The 23,049-nt window shown below is 39.8% G+C and overlaps 1 protein-coding gene across 2 annotated transcripts in view; it reads right to left on the bottom strand.

Annotated features, from left to right (window-relative positions):
• LOC133554348 (protein Wnt-7a-like) overlaps nt 1–23,049 on the bottom strand; it is a 73,305-nt gene that overhangs the window by 27,544 nt on the left and 22,712 nt on the right. Inside the window, exons 1-2 of one of the 2 annotated variants that reach the window (XM_061902962.1) lie at nt 15,206–15,324; nt 3,050–3,321 (exon numbers count right to left, since the gene is read on the bottom strand). In XM_061902962.1, the coding sequence (XP_061758946.1) occupies nt 3,050–3,321; nt 15,206–15,309 (376 nt within the window). In that variant the 5' untranslated portion in view covers nt 15,310–15,324. Of the gene's footprint in view, nt 1–3,049; nt 3,322–15,205; nt 15,325–23,049 lie in introns of those variants that run through there. The other variant, XM_061902961.1, reaches the window with a different exon arrangement.

Here is a 23,049-nt window from a genome sequence, read left to right as displayed (position 1 = left end):
AGGTCTTGTAATCAATCCACTCCTTTGCTAAAAGCCACCTTTATGTCGCTGCAAAGTTCACCTGGACTTCATCCCAGCAGGACCGGGCCTCGCAAGTCTGCGTGTCCCCAGTCCCGAGTCGCAAGTCTCGACTAGATCCGGTCGCGTTTCCTTCTCGTGAAAAAGTCGCAACGACCCCCGGGTTTCAAAGATGGCCGCCCTGTATGTAAACAATAACATACGCTTCCCTGCTTTGCACTCAGCATCAAGGGTTGAAATTGGGAGTTAAAAAAAAATCACCAAAATGATTCCTGGGCGCGGCCACCGCTGCTGCTTACTGCTCCCATCCCCTCCCAGGGGGTGGAACAAGGGAATGGTTCAAATGCAGAGGACACATTTCACCACACCTAGTGTGTGTTCGACACAATCATTGGTCCTTTAACTTATCATTTTAACAGGGAGCATGTGCTGAAAGACAACCATCCCACCAGTCTTTATCCCAGTGAGTCCGAAAAAAACATTTTTCAAAACGATTCTGTGGCAGAGGGGTTAGTGCGTCTGCCTCACAATACGAAGGTCCTGCAGTCCTGGGTTCAAATCCAGGCTCGGGATCTTTCTGTGTGGAGTTTGCATGTTCTCCCCGTGAATGCGTGGGTTCCCTCCGGGTACTCCGGCTTCCTCCCACCTCCAAAGACATGCACCTGGGGATAGGTTGATTGGCAACACTAAATTGGCCCTAGTGTGTGAATGTGAGTGTGAATGTTGTCTGTCTATCTGTGTTGGCCCTGCGATGAGGTGGCGACTTGTCCAGGGTGTACCCCACCTTCCGCCCGATTGTAGCTGAGATAGGCGCCAGCGCCCCCCGCGACCCCGAAAGGGACTAAGCGGTAGAAAATGGAAATGGATTCTTACTTTTAACAATTCTTTATCTATTTTTTAAAAATATATATAAAACATATATATTTTCTTTTAGGTAAGGTTAAACAAATCAGAGCTGTCTGTCTCTTGTTGTAAGGGAACTTAGACCCGGTGGATTTGTGGTTGGATTGTCCGCCCTGAGATCGGTAGATCGCGAGTTCAAACTCTTGCCAAGTCATACCGAAGACTATAGAAATGGGACCCGCTGCCTCCCTGCTTGGCACTCAGCATTAAAGGGTGAAATTGGGGGTTAAAACAGCAAAAAATTATTCCCAGGCGCGGCCACCGCTGCTGCTCACTGCTCCCCTAAGCTCCCAGGGGGTGGAACAAGGAGATGAGTCAAATGCAGACACGTTTCAGCACACCAAATGTGTTTGTGACAATCATTGGTACTTTCACTTTAACTTTAAGACTCAGCAAGATGATAATCGCTAGTTTATATAATTATTCTGAATTTATCATCATTTTAACAGGGAGTATTGTGCTGAAAGAAACAACCATCCCACCAGTCTTTATCCCAGTGAGAGCAGACATTGTATAGTAAGTGAATATTTCATTTTTTGTATGTCTTGTGAAGTCAAGTGAAGTGCATTATATTCACTTATCTCTTGCTAACTACAGCAAGAGATAAGCCAGTTTCTATGTCAGCATGAAACATGTTTGAGTTTGCACAACACAATGTGACAAGACACCTATCTGTTTTAAGTGAAAAACATGAACAGTATCTGTAAAGTATTATTTCATGTTTTATTTGTAGAAAGCTAGCCATACAGTGTATGTACTGTAGTTGTAATAACACACAATATTATAGTGACTCACTCGATGTACAGTTGTTTGTTTGGTCCAGCTGGCTGGGGTCCTTTTTTCCGCTTTATTTGGGTAAGCACTCTATTTATGTTGAAAAAGCTTGGCTTCGAATTCCACATTTTGCTGCTTTGAGTCCCTTTCACCTCACTCTCTCGGCTTCCGTCTGCCCCAACGTGTCACTCTTCCTTCGTGTTCGCTTCAATAAGCAGTAGTTCATTCTCAGTATGTTCAGCTTCAAAAAGATACGGTTGTGAATCCTCATTTGTCCGAAAATAGTCGTCTTCGTCCTTTGTTACCAGGTCTGCCATGACTAGTGATTAGTTTTAGTCGCACTAAACCAGCCATATATGATGTATTGTTGGATGTCTATACATGCTCCGACCTTTAGATAGCTTAAGATATATATATATATATATATATATATATATATATATATATATATATATATATACACACAGTATATCCATCCATCCATTTCTACCGCTTATTCCCTTTGGGGTCGCGGGGGGCACTGGTGCCTATCTCAGCTACAATCGGGCGGAAGGCAATTTACACCCTGGACAAGTCACCACCTCATCGCAGGGCTAACACAGACAGACAGACAACATTCACACTCACATTTACACACGGGCCAATTTTAGTGTTGCCAATCAACCTATCCCCAGGTGCATGTCTTTGGAAGTGGGAGGAAGCCGGACTGCCCGGAGGGAACCCACGCGAACTCCACACAGAAAGATCCCAAGCCCAGGATTGAACCCAGATATTCAGGACCTTCATATTGTGAGGCAGACACACCAACCTTTCTGCCACCGTGAAGCCCTATATATATATATATATATATATATATATATATATATATATATATATATATATATATATATATATATATATATATATATACATATATATATATATATATATATACATATATGTATACATATATATATATATATACATATATATATGTATACATATATATATATATATATATATATATATATATATGAGGAGGTAGGTGTGGCCAGCGTGCCTGCAGGAGCAAAGGTCACCGCCTCTGTCTATGGTGCTCAGGGCGAGCACCATCAGATAGGGGCGGGGCATGTACTGACGGCGAGACACAGCTGGCAGTTTATTAGATTTCACAAACGGTACGTGTTAATCTAATCATCTGGTTGTCTTTTACAGTAGGTGGCACAGGAGCAGGAGGGTAGAGAGGATATGGACGTAAATTAATGGTTAAACTTCAGTTCTAGTCCTAGTTCGTCATGTCAGACGGTCTTAGAACCGCAGAATTCAGCAGGACTCTCGCCCCCGGCACCAGGTGACCCGAGGAGAGGCGACTTACCTTGCGTCCCACCTCGTTGTTGTGGAGGTTCATCAGCGTCCTGGCGTTCTGTTTGACCTCCCGGGCGTCGATGAAGACTTTGGAGAATACCAGGCCGTAGCCGATGTCCGCCGAGCAGCCCCCCCACTTCCAGCCCTGGTCCTTGCTGTAGAAGCCCTGCTTGTCTTTGTCGCAGCTGCAGTCGCTCAGGTTCCCCTGCGTGCAGGCGGCGGTGACGGCGTGAGCCACGCCGGCCGCGATGATGGCATAGGTAAAGGCCGCTTCTTTGCTGCCTGGAGAGGAGACAACGGGGGACAGGCGTCAGTCAGCGTGTGTGTGGCCTCAGTCTGGTGTGCTGTGGGAGATTATGCCATTTCACTTCAAATATTTTTTGCAAACCAGTCATTATAATGTTCCGATTTTGAGTGTCTATGCTGTCTGGAGCTGGGCAATGTAACCATGTAATACCATTCCATATCACAAGGTGGCAGCAGGTAGATAATTGCTTTGTAGCAGGAACACGGTTTGTCGACTACTCCTTCCACATTTTTCAACTCACTTCAACCATTCCACCGTCAAAACATTCCTCTTGGTCAGGACAAAAAAAAAACGACGTTATTTTATCTAACTAAAAAAATTCCCGGTTTTCCCGAAATTCCAGGAATTCCGTGATGCCATTTCTCTGATAAAAATGTGTGGACTTCAACGTTTCTCGACCGGTTTGAACAATTCCGACACAAACTCATTCAGAAGATTCACTTCATATTTTTTTTTAGCATTTTCAAAAAAAATCCTGCTTTTCCCCAAAGTTTCCATGGAATTCCCATTGAAATGAATCGGACATTTTTCAAAGTTTCACAACGCCCATATTTTTTATCTGATTCAAACCGTTCCAACTTCAAAATATTCCGCTTGTTCAAGAATTGTGTGCAATCACAAAATAAATTACGAAATAAACTTCCCAGATTTCCTAAAAGTCCTGGATTTCCTGGAATTTCCAGGACATTTTACCCATTCAAAATGAATGATCCATTTTACAAACTTCTTCAATTACTCCATTTTTCAACCCATTCAAACCATTCCACCTTAAACACATTGAATTCCATTTCCATCCATTTTCTACCGCTTATTCCCTTTTGGGGTCGCGGGGGGCGCTGGCGCCTATCTCAGCTACAATCGGGCGGAAGGCGGGGTACACCCTGGACAAGTCGCCACCTCATCGCAGGGCCAACACAGATAGACAGACAACATTCACACTCACATTCACACACTAGGGCCAATTTAGTGTTGCCAATCAACTTATCCCCAGGTGCATGTCTTTGGAAGTGGGAGGAAGCCGGAGTACCCGGAGAGAACCCACGCATTCACGGGGAGAACATGCAAAATCCCGGAAATTCAAACAACCATACGTTCCATGTTCAACAAATTTTCAGGAATTCCTATGTTTTCTAACCTTATTTCCAACCTTTTATTGTTCGATGATTCCTTTCACATTTTTTAACCTATTCCACTGTCAAAACATTCCTGTTAGTCAGGACAAAAAAAGAAGTTGGTTTAAGAACTTTAAAACTTCCCGGTTTTCCCCAAATTCCCGGAATTTCCAGAATCCTGTTTTTTTCAACCCGTTTTTTCACCTTCTTTTCTGTCGACTGCTGCTTCCACATTTTCTAACCCACTTCAACTGTTCCACCGTCGAAGCGTTCTTCTTAATCAGAAGAAAAAAAAAAAAAGTTGTTTTTTTTAACTAAAAAAATTGCCTTTTTTTCCCCGAAATTCCAGGTATTCTGTAATGCCATTTCTCAGTTAAAAATGTAAGGACTTCAACGTTTCTCGACCGGTTGAACAATTCCAACACCAACCATTTCAACTCATTCAGAAAATTCAAATTTTTTTAGCATTTTCCCAAAAATTCCCGCTTTTTCATGAAATTTCCATGGAATTCTCTTTGAAATGAAGGGGACATTTTTCCAAAGTTCCACAACGTCCACGTTTTTTATCCGGTTCAAACCGTTCCAACTTCAAAATATTCAGCCTGTTCAGGGATCGTGTGCTCCCTTTTAACAATTATAAAACCAATTCCCAGATTTCCTGGAAATTCCCGGTGTTTAGGAACATTTTACACATTTGTAATTTAATTATAAATTTTTCAAACTTCAACAATGCCCACAATGTTTTACCAATTCAAACATTCTACCTTTAAAACATTGAATTTAGCCTGGAAATTCAAACCCCCATTTTTCCATGTTCAACAAATTTCCATGAGTTCCCAGAAATCCCGTTTTTAAAAATGTGTGGACTTCAAAGTTTCTCGACCGGTTTGAACAATTCCAACACCAACCATTCACAGCATTTTCAAAAAAAATCCCACTTTTTCATGAAATTTCCATGGAATTCTCTTTGAAATGAAAGGGAAAATGTTCAAAGTTCCACAACTTCCATGTTTTTTATCCGGTTCAGACCGTTCCAACTTCAAAATATTCAGCCTGTTCAGGGATTGTGTGCTCCATTTTAACAATTATAAAATAAATTCTCGGATTTCCTGGAAATTCCCAGTGTTTAGAAAAAAAATTCACATTATAAATTTAGTTATCCATTTTTTCAAACTTCAAGAATTCCCACATTGTTTTACCAATTCAAACATTCTGCCTTTAAAACATTGAATTTATCCTGGAAATACAAACCCCCATTTTTCCATGTTCAACAAATTTCCATGAGTTCCCAGAAACCCCGTTTTTCAAACCCTTTTTTCTGTCAACTACTCCTTCCACATTTTTCAAGCCACTTCAACCTTTTCACCGTCAAAGCATTCTTCTTAATCAGAAAAAAAAAAGCCAGCTGTTTTTCTAACAAAATAAAATTCCCGATTTTCCTGAAATTCCAGGAATTCCGTAATGCAATTTCTCAGTTAAAAATGTTAGGACTTCAACATTTCTCGATCTATTTGAACAATTCCAACACCAACCATTTTAACTCATTCAGAAGATTCACTTCATATTTTGTTTAGCATTTTCAAAAAAACTCCTGCTTTTCCCTGACGTTTCCATGGAATTCCCACTGAAATGAATCGGACATTTTTCAAAGTTTCACAACTACCATATTTTTTATCCGATTCAAACCGTTCAAACTTCAGAATATTCCGCTTGTACAAGAATTGTGTGCAATCACAAAATAAATTTCAAAATACAATCCCAGGATTTCCTAAAAGTCCCGGATTTCCTAGAATTTCCAGTGTTTAGGGACATTTTACCCATTCAAAATGAATGATCCATTTTACAAACTTCTACAATTCCCACATTTTTCAACCCACTCAAACCATTCCACCTTAAACACATTGAATTGATCCTGGAAATTCAAACAACCATTCGTTCCATGTTCAACAAATTTTAAGGAATTCTTGTGTTTTCTAACCTTATTTCCAATCTTTTATTGTTCGATGACTCCTTTCACATTTTTTTAACCTATCTGATTCTGTTAGTCAGGACAAAAAAAGAGGTTGGTTTAAGAACTTGAAAAATTCCCGGTTTTCCCCAAATTCCAGGAATTCCCAGAATCCTGTTTTTTTCAACCCGTTTTTTCACCTTCTTTTCTGTCGACTGCTGCTTCCACATTTTCTAACCCACTTCAACTGTTCCACCGTCGAAGCATTCTTCTTAATCAGAAAAAAAAAACTAAGTTGTTATTTTAACTAAAAAAAATTGCCAGTTTTCCCGAAATTCCAGGTATTCTGTAATGCCATTTCTCAGTTAAAAGTGTTAGGACTTCAACGTTTCTCGACCGGTTTGAACAATTCCAACACCAACCATTTCAACTCATTCAGAAAATTCAAATTTTTTCAGCATTTTCAAAAGAATTCCCGCTTTTTCCCGAAATTTTCATGGAATTCCCTTTGAAATGAAGGGGCCTTTTTTCAAAGTTCCACAACTTCCACATTTTTTATCCAGTTCAAACCGTTCCGACTTCAAAATATTCAGCCTGTTCAGGGATTGTGTGTTCCCTTTTAACAATTATAAGACAAATTCCCACATTTCCTGGAAATTCCCAGTGTTTAGGAACATTTTTCACATTTTAAATGTAATTATTAATTTTTCAAACTTCAACAATTTCCACATTGTTTTACCAATTCAAACATTCTACCTTTAAAACATTGAATTTATCCTGGAAATACAAACCCCCATTTTTCCATATTCAACAAATTTCTATGAGTTCCCAGAAATCCCATTTTTTCAAACCTTTTTTTCCTGTCGACTACTCCTTCCACATTTTTCAAGCCACTTCAACCGTTCCACCGTCAAAACATTCCTCTTAATCAGGACAAAAACCCCAAAGTTATATTTTTAGCTGAAAAAATTCTGGGTTTTCCCTAAATTCCAGGAATTCCGTGATGCCATTTCTCAGTTAAAAATGTTAGGACTTCAACGTTTCTCGGCCGGTTTGAACAATTCCAACACCAACCATTTTAACTCATTCAGAAGATTCACAGCATTTTCCAAAAAATTCCCACTTTTTCATGAAATTTCCATGGAATTCCCTTTGAAATGAAGGAGACATTTTTCAAAGTGCCACAACTTCCACATTTTTTAACCGGTTCAAACCGTTCCAATTTCAAAAATGTCAGCCTGTTCAGGGATTGTGTGCTCCCTTTTAACAATTATAAAACAAATTCCCGCATTTCCTGGAAATTCCCAGTGTTTAGGAAAAGTTTCCACATTTTAAATTTAATTATTAATTTTTCAAACTTCAACAATTCCCACATTGTTTTACCAATTGAAACATTCCAACTTTAAAACATTGAATTTATCCTGGAAATTCAAACCCCCATTTTTCCATGTTCAACAAATTTCCATGAGTTCCCAGAAATCCCGTTTTTTCAAACCCTTTTTTCTGTCGACTACTCCTTCCACATTTTTCAACCCACTTCAACCTTTCCACCGTCAAAGCATTCTTCTTAATCAGAAAAAATAATGAAGTTGTTTTTTGAACCACAAAAATTTCCAGTTTTCCCGAAATTCCAGGAATTCCGTAATGCCATTTCTCAATTAAAAATGTTAACACTTCAACATTTCTCAAACAATTAAAAAAATTCCAACACCAACCATTTCAACTCATTCGTAAAATGCACATTTTTTAGCATTTTCAAAAAAAATTAACGCTTTTCCCCGAAATTTCCATGGAATTCCACTGAAATGAAGGAGACATTTTTAAAAGTTCCACAACTGCCACATTTTCTTTGATTTAAACCGTTCTAACTTCAAAATATTCAGCCTGTTCAGGAATTGTGTGCTCCCTTTCAACAATTATTTTAAAAAATTCCCGGATTTCCAAGAATTCACAGTTTTAGAGACATTTTCCCCATTCAAAATGAATTATCCATTCTCAAACTTCCACAATTACCACATTTTTAAACCCATTCAAACCACTTTCAACACATTCAATTTATCCTGGAAATTTAAACAACCATTTTTTCCACGTTCAACAAATTTTCAGGAATTATTATTTCCAACATTTTTTTTAGTGCGATGATTCCTTTACATTTTTCAACCCTTTTGAACCGTTCGCCTATCAAAACATTCCTCTTAGTCAGAACAAAAAAAACAGGTTGGTTTAAGAACTTGAAAAATTCTCTAGTTTTCCCGAAATTCCGTAACACCATTTTTCAAATAAAAAACTGTTAATACTTCAACATTTCTTGACCGACTTCAACAAGTCCAACACCAACCAATTCAGCTCATTCAGCACATTCATGCTCCTAAGTAAACAAAAGTAAACGAAAACAGAATGCTGGAAGACAGCAAAAACTTACAGCGTGTGGAGCAGAGACGGCGTCCGCCAAGTAGTCTTGATTGCTAAAACATAGCAGGTGCGGGAATAGCGCTCAAAGGAAGACATGAAACTGCCCCAGGAAAATACCAACAAAACAGGAAAAGCCACTAAAACAGGAGCGCAAGACAAGAACTAAAACAAAATACCATTCATATCCAACACTTGCAAGAACAACTTTTTTTTGTCAATATCGGCTACTAGGTTTAATTTTATAAACATAAATAATCATAAACTTAGAATTTAAAGGCAGCAACAAGTTGTCTCAGGGGCATTTTTACCACTGTGTTACATGGCCTTTCCTTTTAACAACACTCAGTAAATTCTCAGGAATTCTTTCCCATTCTTGCTTGATGCACAGCTTAAGTAGTTCAACTGTCCAAAGTCTACGTTATGGTATTTTAGGCTTCATATTGCGCCACACATTTTAAATTGGAGACAGGTCTGGACTACAGGCAGGCCAGTCTAGTACCCGCACTCTTTTACTATGAAGCCAGGCTGATGTAATGTGTGTCTTGGCATTGTCTTGCTGAAATAAGCAGGGGCGTCTATGATAACGTTACTTGGATGGCAACATATGTTGCTCCAAAACCTGTATGTACCTTTCAGCATTACTGGTGCCTTCACGGATGTGTAAGTTACCCATGCCTTGAGCACCAATACACCCCCATACCATCACAGATGCTGGCTTTTGAACTTTGCGCCTGGAACAATCTGGATGGTTCTTTTCCTCTTTGGTCCATAGGACACCACTTCCACAGTTTCCAAAAACAATTTGAAATGTGGACTCATCAGGCCACAGAACAATTTTCCACTTTGCATCAGTCAATCTTAAATAGGCTTTGTCCCAGTGAAGCCGGTGGCGCTTCTGGGTGTTGTTGATAAATGGCTTTGGCTTTGCATAGTAGAGCTTTAACTTGCACTTACAGATGTAGCGACAAACTGTAGTTACTGACAGTGGTTTTCTGAAGTGTTCCTGAGCCCATGTGGTGATATCCTTTACACACTGATGTCGCTTTTTGATGCAGTACCACCTAAAGGATCGAAGGTCCGTAATATCGTCGCTTACGTGCAGTGATTTCTCCAGATTCTGTGAACGGACCGTAGATGGTAAAATCCCTAAATTCCTTGCAATAGCTGGTTGAAAAAATGTTGTTCTTAAATTGTTGGACAATTTGCTCACGCATTTGTTGACAAAGTGGTGACCCTCACCCTATCCTTGTTTGTGAATGACTGACCATTACATGGAAGCTGCTTTTATACCCAATCATGGCACCCACCTGTTTCCAATTAGCCTGTTCACCTGTGGGATGTTGCAATTAAGTGTTTGATGAGCATTCCTCAACTTGTTCAGTCTTTTTGCCACTTATGCCAGCTTTTTTGAAACATGTTGCAGGCATCACATTCCAAATGATTTAATATTTGAAAAAAATAACAAAGTTTACCAGTACGAACATTAAATATCTTGTCTTTGCAGTCTATTCAATTGACTATAAGTTTAAAATGATTTGCAATTAATTGTATTCTGTTTTTATTTACCATTTACACAAAGTGCCAACTTCACTGGTTTTGGGTTTTGTACATTAATTTATTATTACTCTGAGGGCAGCCATAACTGCCATGAGAAAACCACTTTGTACTAAAGGTTTGAACGTACTAAAACACGTGCAAACACGCAAAGATGATCGACTAAACTCGTGAGCAGAGGATTGTTTCTCACTTTAGCGTGCCTGTCTTCACAAAACAACACGGGGAGGAGAAAGTTCAAATATAATCAGTCAGCGGTTTGATTTATCGAGACTAAAACTCAACTGTGGACGCTATTTTACGTCTTTACTTTAGCAGGTCCAAAAAGTGCGTGCAAACTGAACCTTGTGCAGAAATATCTGTGAGAAAGGAGGCGATCAAGCTACAGTTCTGCCCGACGTATGCTTGGCAACATGGATGTCAACAATAACAGTATTAAACTGTTCAGCAAGATTATTTTATAAGTTTATAGCTGCTGGATGACTTTTGATTCTAACTAACTACTAACCAGGCACTTGCAGCAACTCACTAATAGCAACTTGAAAGCAACTTGATAATAGCGACTCACTAATAGCAGCTTCATAGCAGCAAATTGGTAATAGTAACTTGATAGTAGACACTCGCTAATAGCAACTTATTGTAACATCTCTCAAACTGCAACTTGATAGCAACAACTGGCTAATAGCAACTTGATAGTAGCAACTCACTAATAGCAACTTGATAGTAGCAACTAGCTAATAGTAACTTGATAGCAGCCGCTCGCTAATGGCAACTTGATAGCAGCAACTCGCTAATAGCAACTTGATAGTAGCAACTCACAAATAGCAGCTTGATAGTAGCGACTCGCTAACAGCAACTTGATTGTATCAACTCTCTAATAACTTAATAGCAGCACCTCGCTAATAGCAAGTTGATTGTAGCAACTCGTGAATAGCAACTTGACAGCAACAACTCGACAATAGCAACTTAATAGTAGCTACTTGATAGTAGCAACTCACAACTAGCAACTTGTTAAGAGCAACTCGCTAATAGCAACTAGTAACAACTCGTTAATAGCAAATTGATAGTAGCAACTCGCTAATAGCAATTTGATAGTAGTAATGCAATAATAGCAACTTGGTAGTAGCAACTTGCTAATAGCAACTTGATAGCAGCCACTCGTTTATAGCAAATTGATAGAAGCAACTTGATAATAGCAACTTGTTAATATCAACTTGATAGTAGCAACTCGCTAATAGCAACTTGATAATAGCAACTCGCTAATTGCTACTTGATAGCACCAACTCGCTAATGGCAACTTGATAGTAGCAATTCGCTTATAGCAACTTGATAGTCGCGACTCACTAGTAGCAACTTGACAGCAGCAACTCACTAATAGCAACTTGATAGTAGCAACTCGCTAATAGCAACTGGATAGTAGCGACTTGGTAGCAGCAAATCTCTAATAGCAACTTGATAGTAGCGACTCACTAATGAAAAATTCATAGTAGCAATGCAATAATAGCACCTTGAAAGTAACCACTCGCTAATAGCAACTTGATAGCAGAAACTTGCTAAAAGCAACATGATAGCAGCAACTCGTTAATAGCAACTTGATAGCAGCAACTCGCTAATAGCAACTTGATAGCAGCAACTCGCTAATAGAAAATTGATAGCAGTAACTCGCCAATAGCAACTTGATAATAGCTACTTGATAGTAGCAACTCGATAATAGCAACTCGCTTATTGCAATTTGATTGTAGCAATGCAATAATAGCAACTTGAAAGTAGCAACTCGCTAATAGGAACTTGATAGCAGCAACTCGTTAATATCAACTTGATAGTAGCAATTCACAAATACCAACTTGATAGTAGCAACTCGCTAATAGCAACTTGATAATAGCAACTTAATGATTTCAAGTTGATAGCAGCAACTCGCTAATAGCAACTTGATAGCAGCAATTCACTCATAGCAACTCGATAGTCGCAACTCACTAATAGCAACTTGATAGCAGCAACTCACTAATAGCATCTTGATAGTAGTAACTTGCTAATAGTAACTGAATAGTAGGAACTAGGTAGCAGCAAATCGCTAATAGCACCTTGATAGCAGCAACTCACTAATAGCAACTTGATAGTAGCAGCTCGCAAATAGCAACTTCATAGCAGGAACTCGCTCATAGCAATTTGATAGTAGCAATGCAAAAATAGCAACTTGATAGTAGCAACTCGCTAATAGCAACTTGATAGCAGCTACTTGTTAATAGCAACTTGATAGTAGCAACTTGATAATAGCAACATAATAGCAGCAACTCGCTAATAGCAACTTGATAGCAGCAACTCGTTAATAACAACTTGATAGTAGCAACTCAAAAATACCAACTTGATAGTAACAACTCACTAATAGCAACATGATAATAGCAACTTGCTAATTGCAACTTGATAGCAGCAACTCGCTAATAGCAATTTGATAATAGCAATTCACTCAGAAACATGATAGTCGCGTCTAGCTTAGAGCAACTTGATAGCAGCAACTCACTAATAGCAACTTCATAGTAGCAACTTGCTAAAAGTAACTGGATAATAGCAACTTGGTAGCAGCAAATCACTAATAGCAACTTCATAGCAGGGGCTCGCTTTGATAGTAGCAGCTCGCTAATAGCAACTTGATAGCAGCCACTCGTTAATAGCAACTTGATAATAGCAACATAATAGCAGCAACTCGCTAATAGCAACTTGATAGCAGCAACTCGTTAATATCAACTTGTAGTAGCTACTCACAAATACCAACTTGATAGTAGCAACTTGCTAATTGCAATTTGATAGCAGCAACTCGCTAATAGCAACTTGATAGTAGCAATTCACTCATAGCAACTTGATAGTCACAACTCACAAAGAGCAACTTGACAGCAGCAACTAGCTAATAGCAACTTGATAGCAGCAACTCGCTAATAGTAACCGGATAGTAGCATCTTGGTAGCAGCAAACTGCTAATGACAACTTGATAGCAGCAACTCGCTAATAGTAACCGGATAGTAGCAACTTGGTAGCAGCAAACTGCTAATGACAACTTGATAGCAGCAACTCGCTAATAGTAACTGGATAGTAGCACCTTGATAGCAGCAACTCACTAATAGCAACTTGATAGCAGCAACTCGCTAATAGCAACTTGATAGTAGCAGCTCGCTAATAGCAACTGTATGTAGCAACTTGCTAACAGCAACTGGATTAAAGCAACTTAAAAGTAGCAACTCACTAATAGCAACTTGATAATAGCAACTTGCTGTTTGCAAATTGATAGCGGCAACTCGCTAATAGCAACTTGATAGCAGCAATTCACTCATAGCAACTTGATAGTAGCAACTCGCTAATAGTAACTAGATAGTAGCAACTGGGTAGCAGCAAATCGCTAATAGCAACTTGATAGGAGAAACTTGCTTTGATAGTAGCAGCTGGCTAACAGCAACTTGATAATAGCAGCTGGCTAACAGCAACTTGATAGTAGCAGCTCGCTTATAGCAACTTGATAGTAGCAACTTGGTAGCAGTAAACCACTAATAGCAACTTGATAGCAGCAACTCATTAATAGCAACTTGATAGTAACAACTCGCTAATAGTAACTAGATAGTAGCAACTTGGTAGCAGTAAACCACTAATAGCAACTTGATAGCAGCAACTCACTAATAGCAACTTCATAGCAGCAACTCACTAATAGCAACTTGATAGCAGCAACTCACTAATAGCAACTTGATAGTAGCAGCTCACTAATAGCTAATAGTAACTGGATAGTAGCACCTTGATAGCAGCAACTCACTAATAGCAACTTGATAGCAGCAATTCACTCATAGCAACTTGATAGTAGCAACTCGCTAAGAGTAACTAGATAGTAGCAACTGGGTAGCAGCAAATCGCTAATAGCAACTTGATAGCAGAAACTCGCTTTGATAGTAGCAGCTGGCTAACAGCAACTTGATAATAGTAGCTGGCTAACAGCAACTTGATAGTAGCAGCTCGCTAATAGCAACTTGATAGTAGCAACTTGGTAGCAGTAAACCACTAATAGCAACTTGATAGCAGCAACTCATTAATAGCAACTTGATAGCAGCAACTCACTAATAGCAACTTGATAGTAGCAGCTCACTAATAGTAACTAGATAGTAGCAACTTGGTAGCAGCAAACCACTAATAGCAACTTGATAGCAGCAAATCACTAATAGCAACTTGATAGTAGCAACTCGCTAATATCAACTTGATAGTAGCAACTCGCTAATAGTAACTGGATAGTAGCAACTTGGTAGCAGTAAACCACTAATAGCAACTTGATAGTAGCAGCTCACTAATAGTAACTGGATAGTAGCAACTTGGTAGCAGTAAACCACTAATAGCAACTTGATAGCAGCAACTCACTAATAGCAACTTGATAGCAGCAACTCACTAATAGCAACTTGATAGTAGCAGCTCACTAATAGTAACTGGATAGTAGCAACTTGATAGCAGCAACTCACTAATAGCAACTTGATAGCAGCAACTCACTAATAGCAACTTGATAGCAGCAACTCACTAATGGCAACTTGATAGTAGCAACTCGCTAATAGCAACTGGATTATAGCAACTTGAAAGTAGCAGCTCACTAATAGCAACTTGATAGTAAAAACTTGCTAATAGCAACATGATAGCAACAACTTGCTAACAACAACATTGTGACAGTTTGACCCCGCACTGTCAATGTTTGACTTTTGGCTTCCTCTCAAAGCGTTCAATTTTTGGGGGGAATCTCAACATGGGCAAACTACAAACATTCAATCGTGTTAGTGGAAAGCATGCTCAACAAACAAATTGCAACGTCTGACTCACCGTGGCTCTGAATGTGTGGCTAAAAGATTGAGGGTGGGGCTGAGGGCTTTATGTAGGTGAGCACACCGGCCTTGACTAATTAGGCCTAATTTGGGCCAAACCATGTTTCTCAGAAGCTGGGTGTTGCTGAGCGAAATTGGACATGTGAAAGTTTTGTTGTCTAAGCCTGAATACACTATGTACAAAAATGACTGCTTTACAGATACAAAAGTACTATGAATACTTTTTAGACATGTGACTTGTATTTATGGTGAAATTTACAAAATAACAGTTTTCTTAAAGGCCTACTGTAATTAGATTTTCTTATGTAAACGGGGATAGCAGGTCCATTCTATGTGTCTTACTTGATCATTTCGTGATATTGCCATATTTTTGCTGAAAGGATTTAGTAGAGAACATCCACGATAAAGTTCGCAACTTTTTGTCGCTAATAAAAAAGCCTTGCCTGTACCGGAAGTAGCAAACGATGTGTGCGTGACGTCACAAGTTGTAGGGCTACTCACATCCTCACATTGTTTACAATCATGGCCACCAGCAGCAAGAGCGATTCGGACCGAGAAAGCAACAGTTTCCCCATTAATTTGAGCGATATAGAAAGATTTGTGGATGAGGATAGTGAGAGTGAAGGACTAGAAGAAAAAAATAAAAAGGCAAGGGCAGTGAGAGTGATTCAGATGTTATTAGACACATTTACTAGGATAATTCTGAAAAATCCCTTATCTGCTTATTGTGTTACTAGTGTTTTAGTGAGATCATAAAGTCATACCTGAAAGTCGGAGGGGCGTGGTGACCGCCAGTGTCTCTGATGGAGGAGCCAAGAAAGTCGCAAGCTCCGCTCATGTCTCCGGTAAGAGCCGACTTATTACCACAATTTTTCTCACCGAAACCTGCCGGTTGACATATGGTCGGGAACCATGTTGGCTTGACCGCTCTGTTCCATATTAAAGCTTCACAAGAAACAAAGAAACACCGGCTGTGTTTTGGTTGATAAAGGCAGCTGCAATCCACCGCTTTCCACCAACAGCATTCTTCTTTGACGTCTCCATTATTAAAGGGGAACATTATCACCAGACCTGTGTAAGCGTCAATATATACCTTGATGTTGCAGAAAAAATACTTTTTTTTTTCAACCGATTTCCGAACTCTAAATGGGTGAATTTTGGCGAATTAAACGCCTCTCTATTTATCGCTCTCGCAACGTGACGTCACCCAGGTAATAAAGCCGCCATTTTCTCTGTTATTTTTCGTTTTTTCGACTGTTTTCTGCAACCTTGGAGACATCATGCCTCGTCGGTGTGTTGTCGGAGGGTGTAACAACGCTAACAGGGAGGGATTCAAGTTGCACCACTGGCCAAAATATGCGAAAGTGGCAAGAAATTGGACGAAATTTGTTCAAAATACGAGTGGGTGGGGAAAGCCGACGAAATGTTTGTTCCGCACACTTTCCCGACGAAAGCTATGCTACTACAGAGATGGCAAGATTGTGTAGATATCCTGCGTCACTCAAAGCAGATGCATTTCCAACGATAAAGTCAAAGAAATCTGCCGCCAGACCCCCATCGAATGTGCCGGAATGTCTGCACATTTTACCGGCGATGCTAAGGCAGACATGGTACAGAGATGTATGATGCATTTCCAACAATAAAGTCAACGAAATCACAAAGGGGAGTTTTGTTGAGGTTATTGACTTATGTGCTAATCAGACATATTTGGTCGCGGCATGACTGCCAGCTAATCGATACTAACATGCTATTTAGGCTAGCTGTATGTACATTTGTAGCTATATTTGCATCCAGCGTTTCCCTCCACCCACATTTAATGCCAAACAAACACTTACCAATCGACGGATTTAAGTTGATCCAGTGTCACAAAAAAAGTCTGCGGGATATAGAGCGTTTTCCGTTCGGGCTCCAGTACTCTGAAATGCCCTCCCGGTAACAGTTCGAGATGCTACCTCAGTAGAACCATTTAAGTCTCACCTTAAAACTCATTTGTATATTCTAGCCTTTAAATAGACTTCCTTTTTAGACCAGTTGATCTGCCGCTTCTTCTCTTTTTCTCCTCCGTCCTCCCCTCCCTTGTGGAGGGGGTCCGGTCCGATGGTCATGGATGAAGTACTGGCTGTTCAGAGTCGGGACCTAGGATGGACCGCTCGCCTGTGTATCGGTTGGGGACATTTTCTACGCTGCTGATCCGACTCCGCTTGGGATGGTTTCCTGTGGACGGGACTCTCGCTGCTGTCTTGGATCCGCTTTGAACTGAACTCTCGCGGCTGCGTGGTCGCTGGTAATGGGTTTCAGTAGGCCTTATATCCTCTTGTCCAATTGGCCCCACCTAGTGGGCAGGGCTATGGGCTATTTAAGTCGGAAAATGCCATTTTTCTGACAGTCTGCTGTCTGTCACCGCCAGAAGAGGTTCTCTGTCCTGGGCAAGAGTTTCGGTCTCCATGCATCAAACATCTACTGAGGTGATTATTTTGATGTTGAGATGATGTTGTGTTGTGTTGTAACCGATTAAAGGGGTTTTGTTGGTTGCTAATTGATGATGCTGACTCTGTTTTGATTATTTAATTCTAGCTTTGACAAAATTGATTATTGACCTTTGATTGGGAATACATGTATTTTGATATAACGGATGAGTTACATTTTTATTATTTTTAATAATATATAAATATATATAGGCCTATATAACGCATGTAACGTTGAAATATATTTAGAATATAAATGTACTATATATAATATATACCATGCTAATATTGTCTTTATTTATTACTGTTACAGATTGTGGGTGCTTTGTCTTCCTGTTGTTGTTCACTTTTTGGGATTCCAATAAATGTTTGTAAACTGTTACCAAATGCGTGCCTTGCCATCCTTGGTTTGAAGTCTGGTTTGCAAAGGTTACATTACCTTCACCTGAGGCGGGGTGTGACAAACATGATAGCAGCAACTTGACAGCAGCAACTCGTTAATAGCAACCTGATAGTAGCGACTCACACACAGCTCGCTACTAGCGACTCGCCGATAGCAACTTGATAGTATCGACTCGCTAATGGCAACTTGATAGCAGCAACTCGCTAATATAGCAACTTGATAATAGCAACTAGATAGTAGCAACTTGGTAGGAGCAAATCGCTAATAGACACTTGATAGCAGCAACTCGCTAGGAGCAACTTGATTGTAGCGACTCGCCAATAGCAACTTGATAGTAGCAATTCGATAGTAGCGACTCGCTAATAACAACTTGATAGCAGCACCACGCTCATGGCAACTTGATAGTAGCAACTCGCTAATAGCAACTAGATAGTAGCAACTTGATAGCAGCAAATTGCTAATAGCAACTTGACAGCTGCAAATCGCTAATAGCAACTTGATAACAGCAACACGCAAATAGCAATTTCATAGTAACAACTCGCTAATAGCAACTAAATAGTAACAATTTGGTAGCAGTAAATCGCTAATAGCAACTTGATAGCAGCAACTGGCTAAGAGCAACTTGATAGTAGCCAATTTCTTATAGCAACTTGATAGTAGCAATTTGATAGTAACAACTCGCTAATAGCAAATCGCTAATAGCAACTTGATAGCAGCAACACGCTAATAGCAACTTGATAGCAGCAACTCGCTAATAGCAACTTGATAGCAGGAACTCGCTAATATAGCAACTTGATAATAGCAACTAGATAGTATCAACTTGGTAGGAGCAAATCGCTAATAGACACTTGATAGCAGCAACTCGCTAATTGCAACTTGATAGCAGCAACTCGCTAAGAGCAACTTGATTGTAGCGACTCGCCAATAGCAACTTGATAGTAGCAATTCAATATTAGCAATTCGATAGTAGCGACTCACTAATAACAACTTGATAGCAGCAACACGCTCATGGCAACTTGATAGTAGCAACTCGCTAATAGCAACTAGATAGTAGCAACTTGATAGCAGCAAATTGCTAATAACAACTTGACAGCAGCAAATCGCTAATAGCAACTTGATAACAGCAACACGCAAATAGCAATTTCATAGTAACAACTCGCTAATAGCAACTAAAAAGTAACAACTTGGTAGCAGTAAATCGCTAAAAGCAACTTGATAGCAGCAACTGGCTAAGAGCAACTTGATAGTAGCGTCTTTCTTATAGCAACTTGATAGTAGCAATTCGATAGTATCAACTCGCTAATAGCAAATCGCTTATAGCAACTTGATAGCAGCAACACGCTAATATCAACTTAATAGCAGCAACACGCTCATGGCAACTTGATAGTTGCAACTCGCTAATAGCAACTAGATAGTAGCAACTTGGTAGCAGCAAATCGCTAATAGCAACTTGGTAGCAGCAACCTCTTTAATAGCAACTTGATAACAGCAACACGCAAATAGCAATTTGATAGTAGCAATTTGGTAGCAGCAAATCGCTTACAATAACTTGATAGCAGCAACTCGCTAAGAGCAACTTGATTGTAGCGATTCGATAGTAAATGATAAAATAAATGATAAATGGGTTGTACTTGTATAGCGCTTTTCTACCTTCAAGGTACTCAAAGCGCTTTGACACTACTTCCACATTCCCACACACATTCACACACTGATGGAGGGAGCTGCCATGCAAGCCGCTAACCAGCACCCATTAGAAGCAAGGGTGAATGGTCTTGCTCAGGACATAACGGACGTGACGAGATTGGTACTAGGTGAGGATTGAACCAGGGACCCTCGGCTTGCGCACGGCCACTCTCCCACTGCGCCACGCCGTCCCTTAGTAACAATTCGATAGTAGCGACTCGCTAATTGCAACTTGATAGTAGCAACTTGATAGCAGCAAAACGTTAATAGCAAAAACTTGTTGATAGCAACTTGATAGTAGCAACTCGCTAACAGCAACTAGATAGTTGCAACTTGATAGCAACAAATCGCTAAAAGCAATTTGATAGCAGCGACTCGTTAAAAGCAACTTGATAGCAGCAACTCGCTAATAGCAACTTTATAGTAGCAACTTGTTAATAGCAATTAGATAGTAGCAACTAGCAGGAAATTTTTAGCAGGAAATCGCTAATAGCAACTTGATAGCAGGAACTCGCTAAGAGCAACTTGATAGTAATGACTCGCTAATAAAAACTTGCTATCAGCAATTCGATAGTAGCGACTCGCTAATAGCAACTTGAAAGCAGCAAATCGCTAATAGCAACTTGATAGCAGCAACACGCTAATAGCAACTTGATATCAGCAACACGCTCATTGCAACTTGATAGTAGCAACTCGCTAATAGCTATTGGTTAAAAGCAACTTGGTGGCAGCAACTCGCTAATAGCAACTTGGTAGCAGCAACTCGCTAATAGCAACTTGATAGTAACGACTCGCTAATAGCAACTTGATAGCAGCAACTCACTAACAGCAACTTGATCGTAGCAACTCGCTAATAGCGACAGGATAGTAGCAACTTGATAGCAGCAAATCGCCAATAGCAATTTGATAGCAGCAACTTGATCGTAGCAACTCACAAATACCAACGTAATAGTAGCAACTCGCTATGATCAACTTTATTGTAGCCTCTCGCTAATAGCAACTCGATTGCAGCTACTTGCTAATAACAACCTGATAGTAGCAACTCACTAATAGCTACTTCATAGTAACAACTCGCTAACAGCAACTGGATAGTAGCAACTTGATAGCAACAAATCCCCAATAGCAATTTCATAGCAGCAACTTGATCATAGCAACTTGATCATAGCAACTCACAAATAGCAACTTGATAGTAGCAACTCGCTAATAGAAACTCCCTATGATCAACTTTATTGTAGCCTCTCGCTAATAGCAAATCGATTGCAGCAACTCGCTAATAGCAACTTCATAGTAGCAACTCGCTAATAGCAACTGGATAGTAGCAACTTGATAGCAGCAAATCGCCAATAGCAATTTGATAGCAGCAACTTGATCGTAGCAACTCACAAATACCAACGTAATAGTAGCAACTCGCTAGTAGCAACTCGCTATGATCAACTTTATTGTAGCCTCTCGCTAATAGCAACTCGATTGCAGCAACTCGCTAATAGCAACTTGATAGTAGCAACTCACTAATAGCAACTTGATAGCAGCAACTCGCTAATAGCAAATGGATAGCAGCAACTTGATAGCAGCAAATCGCCAATAGCAATTTGATCGCAACAACTCGTTAATAGCAACTTGATAGCAGCAATTCGCTAATAGCAACTTTATAGTAACAACTTGCGAATAGCCATTAGATAGTAGCAACTTGGTAGCAGGAAACCGCTAATTCCAACTTGATAGCAGCAACTCGCTAAGAGCAACTTGATAGTAATGACTCGCTAATAACAACTTGATATATAAGCAATTTCATAGTAGCGACTCGCTAATAGCAACTTCATAGCAGCAAATCGCTATACCAACTTGATAGCAACAACACGCTAATAGCAACTTGATATCAGCAACACACTCATTGCAACTTGTTAGTAGCAATTCGCTAATAGCAATTAGTTAGTAGCAACTCGGTAGCAACAACTCGTTAATAGCAATTTGGTAGCAGCAACTCGCTAATAGTAACTTGATAGTAACGACTCGCTAATATCGACTTGATAGCAGCAACTCACTAACGGCAACTTGATTGTAGCAACTCGCTAATGGCGACTGGATAGTAGCAACTTTATAACAGCAAATCACAAATAGCAATTTGATAGCAGCAACTTGATCGTAGCAACTCACAAATAGCAACTTAATAGTAGCAACTCGCTAATAGAAACTCCCTATGATCAACTTTATTGTATCCTCTCACTAATAGCAACTCGATTGCAGCTACTCGATAATAGCAACTTGATAGTAGCAACTCACTAATAGCAACTTCATAGCAACAACTCGCTAATAGCAACTGGATAGGTAGCAACTTGACAGCAGCAAATCGCCAATAGCAATTTGATAGCAGCAACTTCATCGTAGCAACTCACAAATAGCAACTCGATAGTAGCAAATCGCTAATAGCGACTCCCTATGATCAACTTTATTGTAGCCTCAAGCTAATAGCAACTCGATTGCAGCAACTCGCTAATAGCAACTTGATAGTAGCAAGTCACTAATAGCAACTTCATAGTAGCAACTCGCTAATAGCAACTGGAAAGTAGCAACTTGATAGCAGCAAATCGCCTATAGCAATTTGATAGCAGCAACTTGATCATAGCAACTCACAAATAGCAACTTGATGGTAGCAACTCACTATGATCAACTTTATTGTAGCCTCTCGCTAATAGCAACTTGATTGCAGCAAGTTGCTAATAGCAACTTGATAGTAGTAACTCACTAATAGCAACTTCATAGTAGCAACTCGCTAATAGCAACTGGATAGTAGCAACTTGATAGCAGCAAATCGCCAATAGCAATTTGTTAGCAGCAACTTGATTGTAGCAACTCACAAATAGCAACTTGATAGTAGCAACTCGCTAATAGCAACTCGCTATGATCAACTTTATTGTAGCCTCTCGCTAATAGCAACTTGGTAGTAGCAACTCACTAATAGCAACTTCATAGCAACAACTCGCTAATAGCAACTGGATAGTAGCAACTTGATAGCAGCAAATCACCAATAGCAATTTGATAGCAGCAACTTGAACGTAGCAACTCACAAATAGCAACTTAATAGTAGCAACTCGCTATGATCAACTTTATTGTGGCCTCTCGCTAATAGCAACTCACTAAAAGCAACTTCATAGTAGCAACTCGCTAATGGCAACGGGATAGTAGCAACTTGATAGCAGCAAATCGCCAATAGCAATTTGATAGCAGTAACATGATCGTAGCAACTCACAAATGGCAACTTGATAGTAGCAACTCGCTAAAAGCAACTCGCTA

The sequence above is a fragment of the Nerophis ophidion genome, linkage group LG06 (genome assembly GCF_033978795.1).
Source record: "Nerophis ophidion isolate RoL-2023_Sa linkage group LG06, RoL_Noph_v1.0, whole genome shotgun sequence".
NCBI lineage: Eukaryota > Metazoa > Chordata > Actinopteri > Syngnathiformes > Syngnathidae > Nerophis > Nerophis ophidion.
The sequence above is the reverse complement of the archived record's forward strand: the minus strand, read 5'-3'. Positions and strand labels throughout refer to the sequence as shown.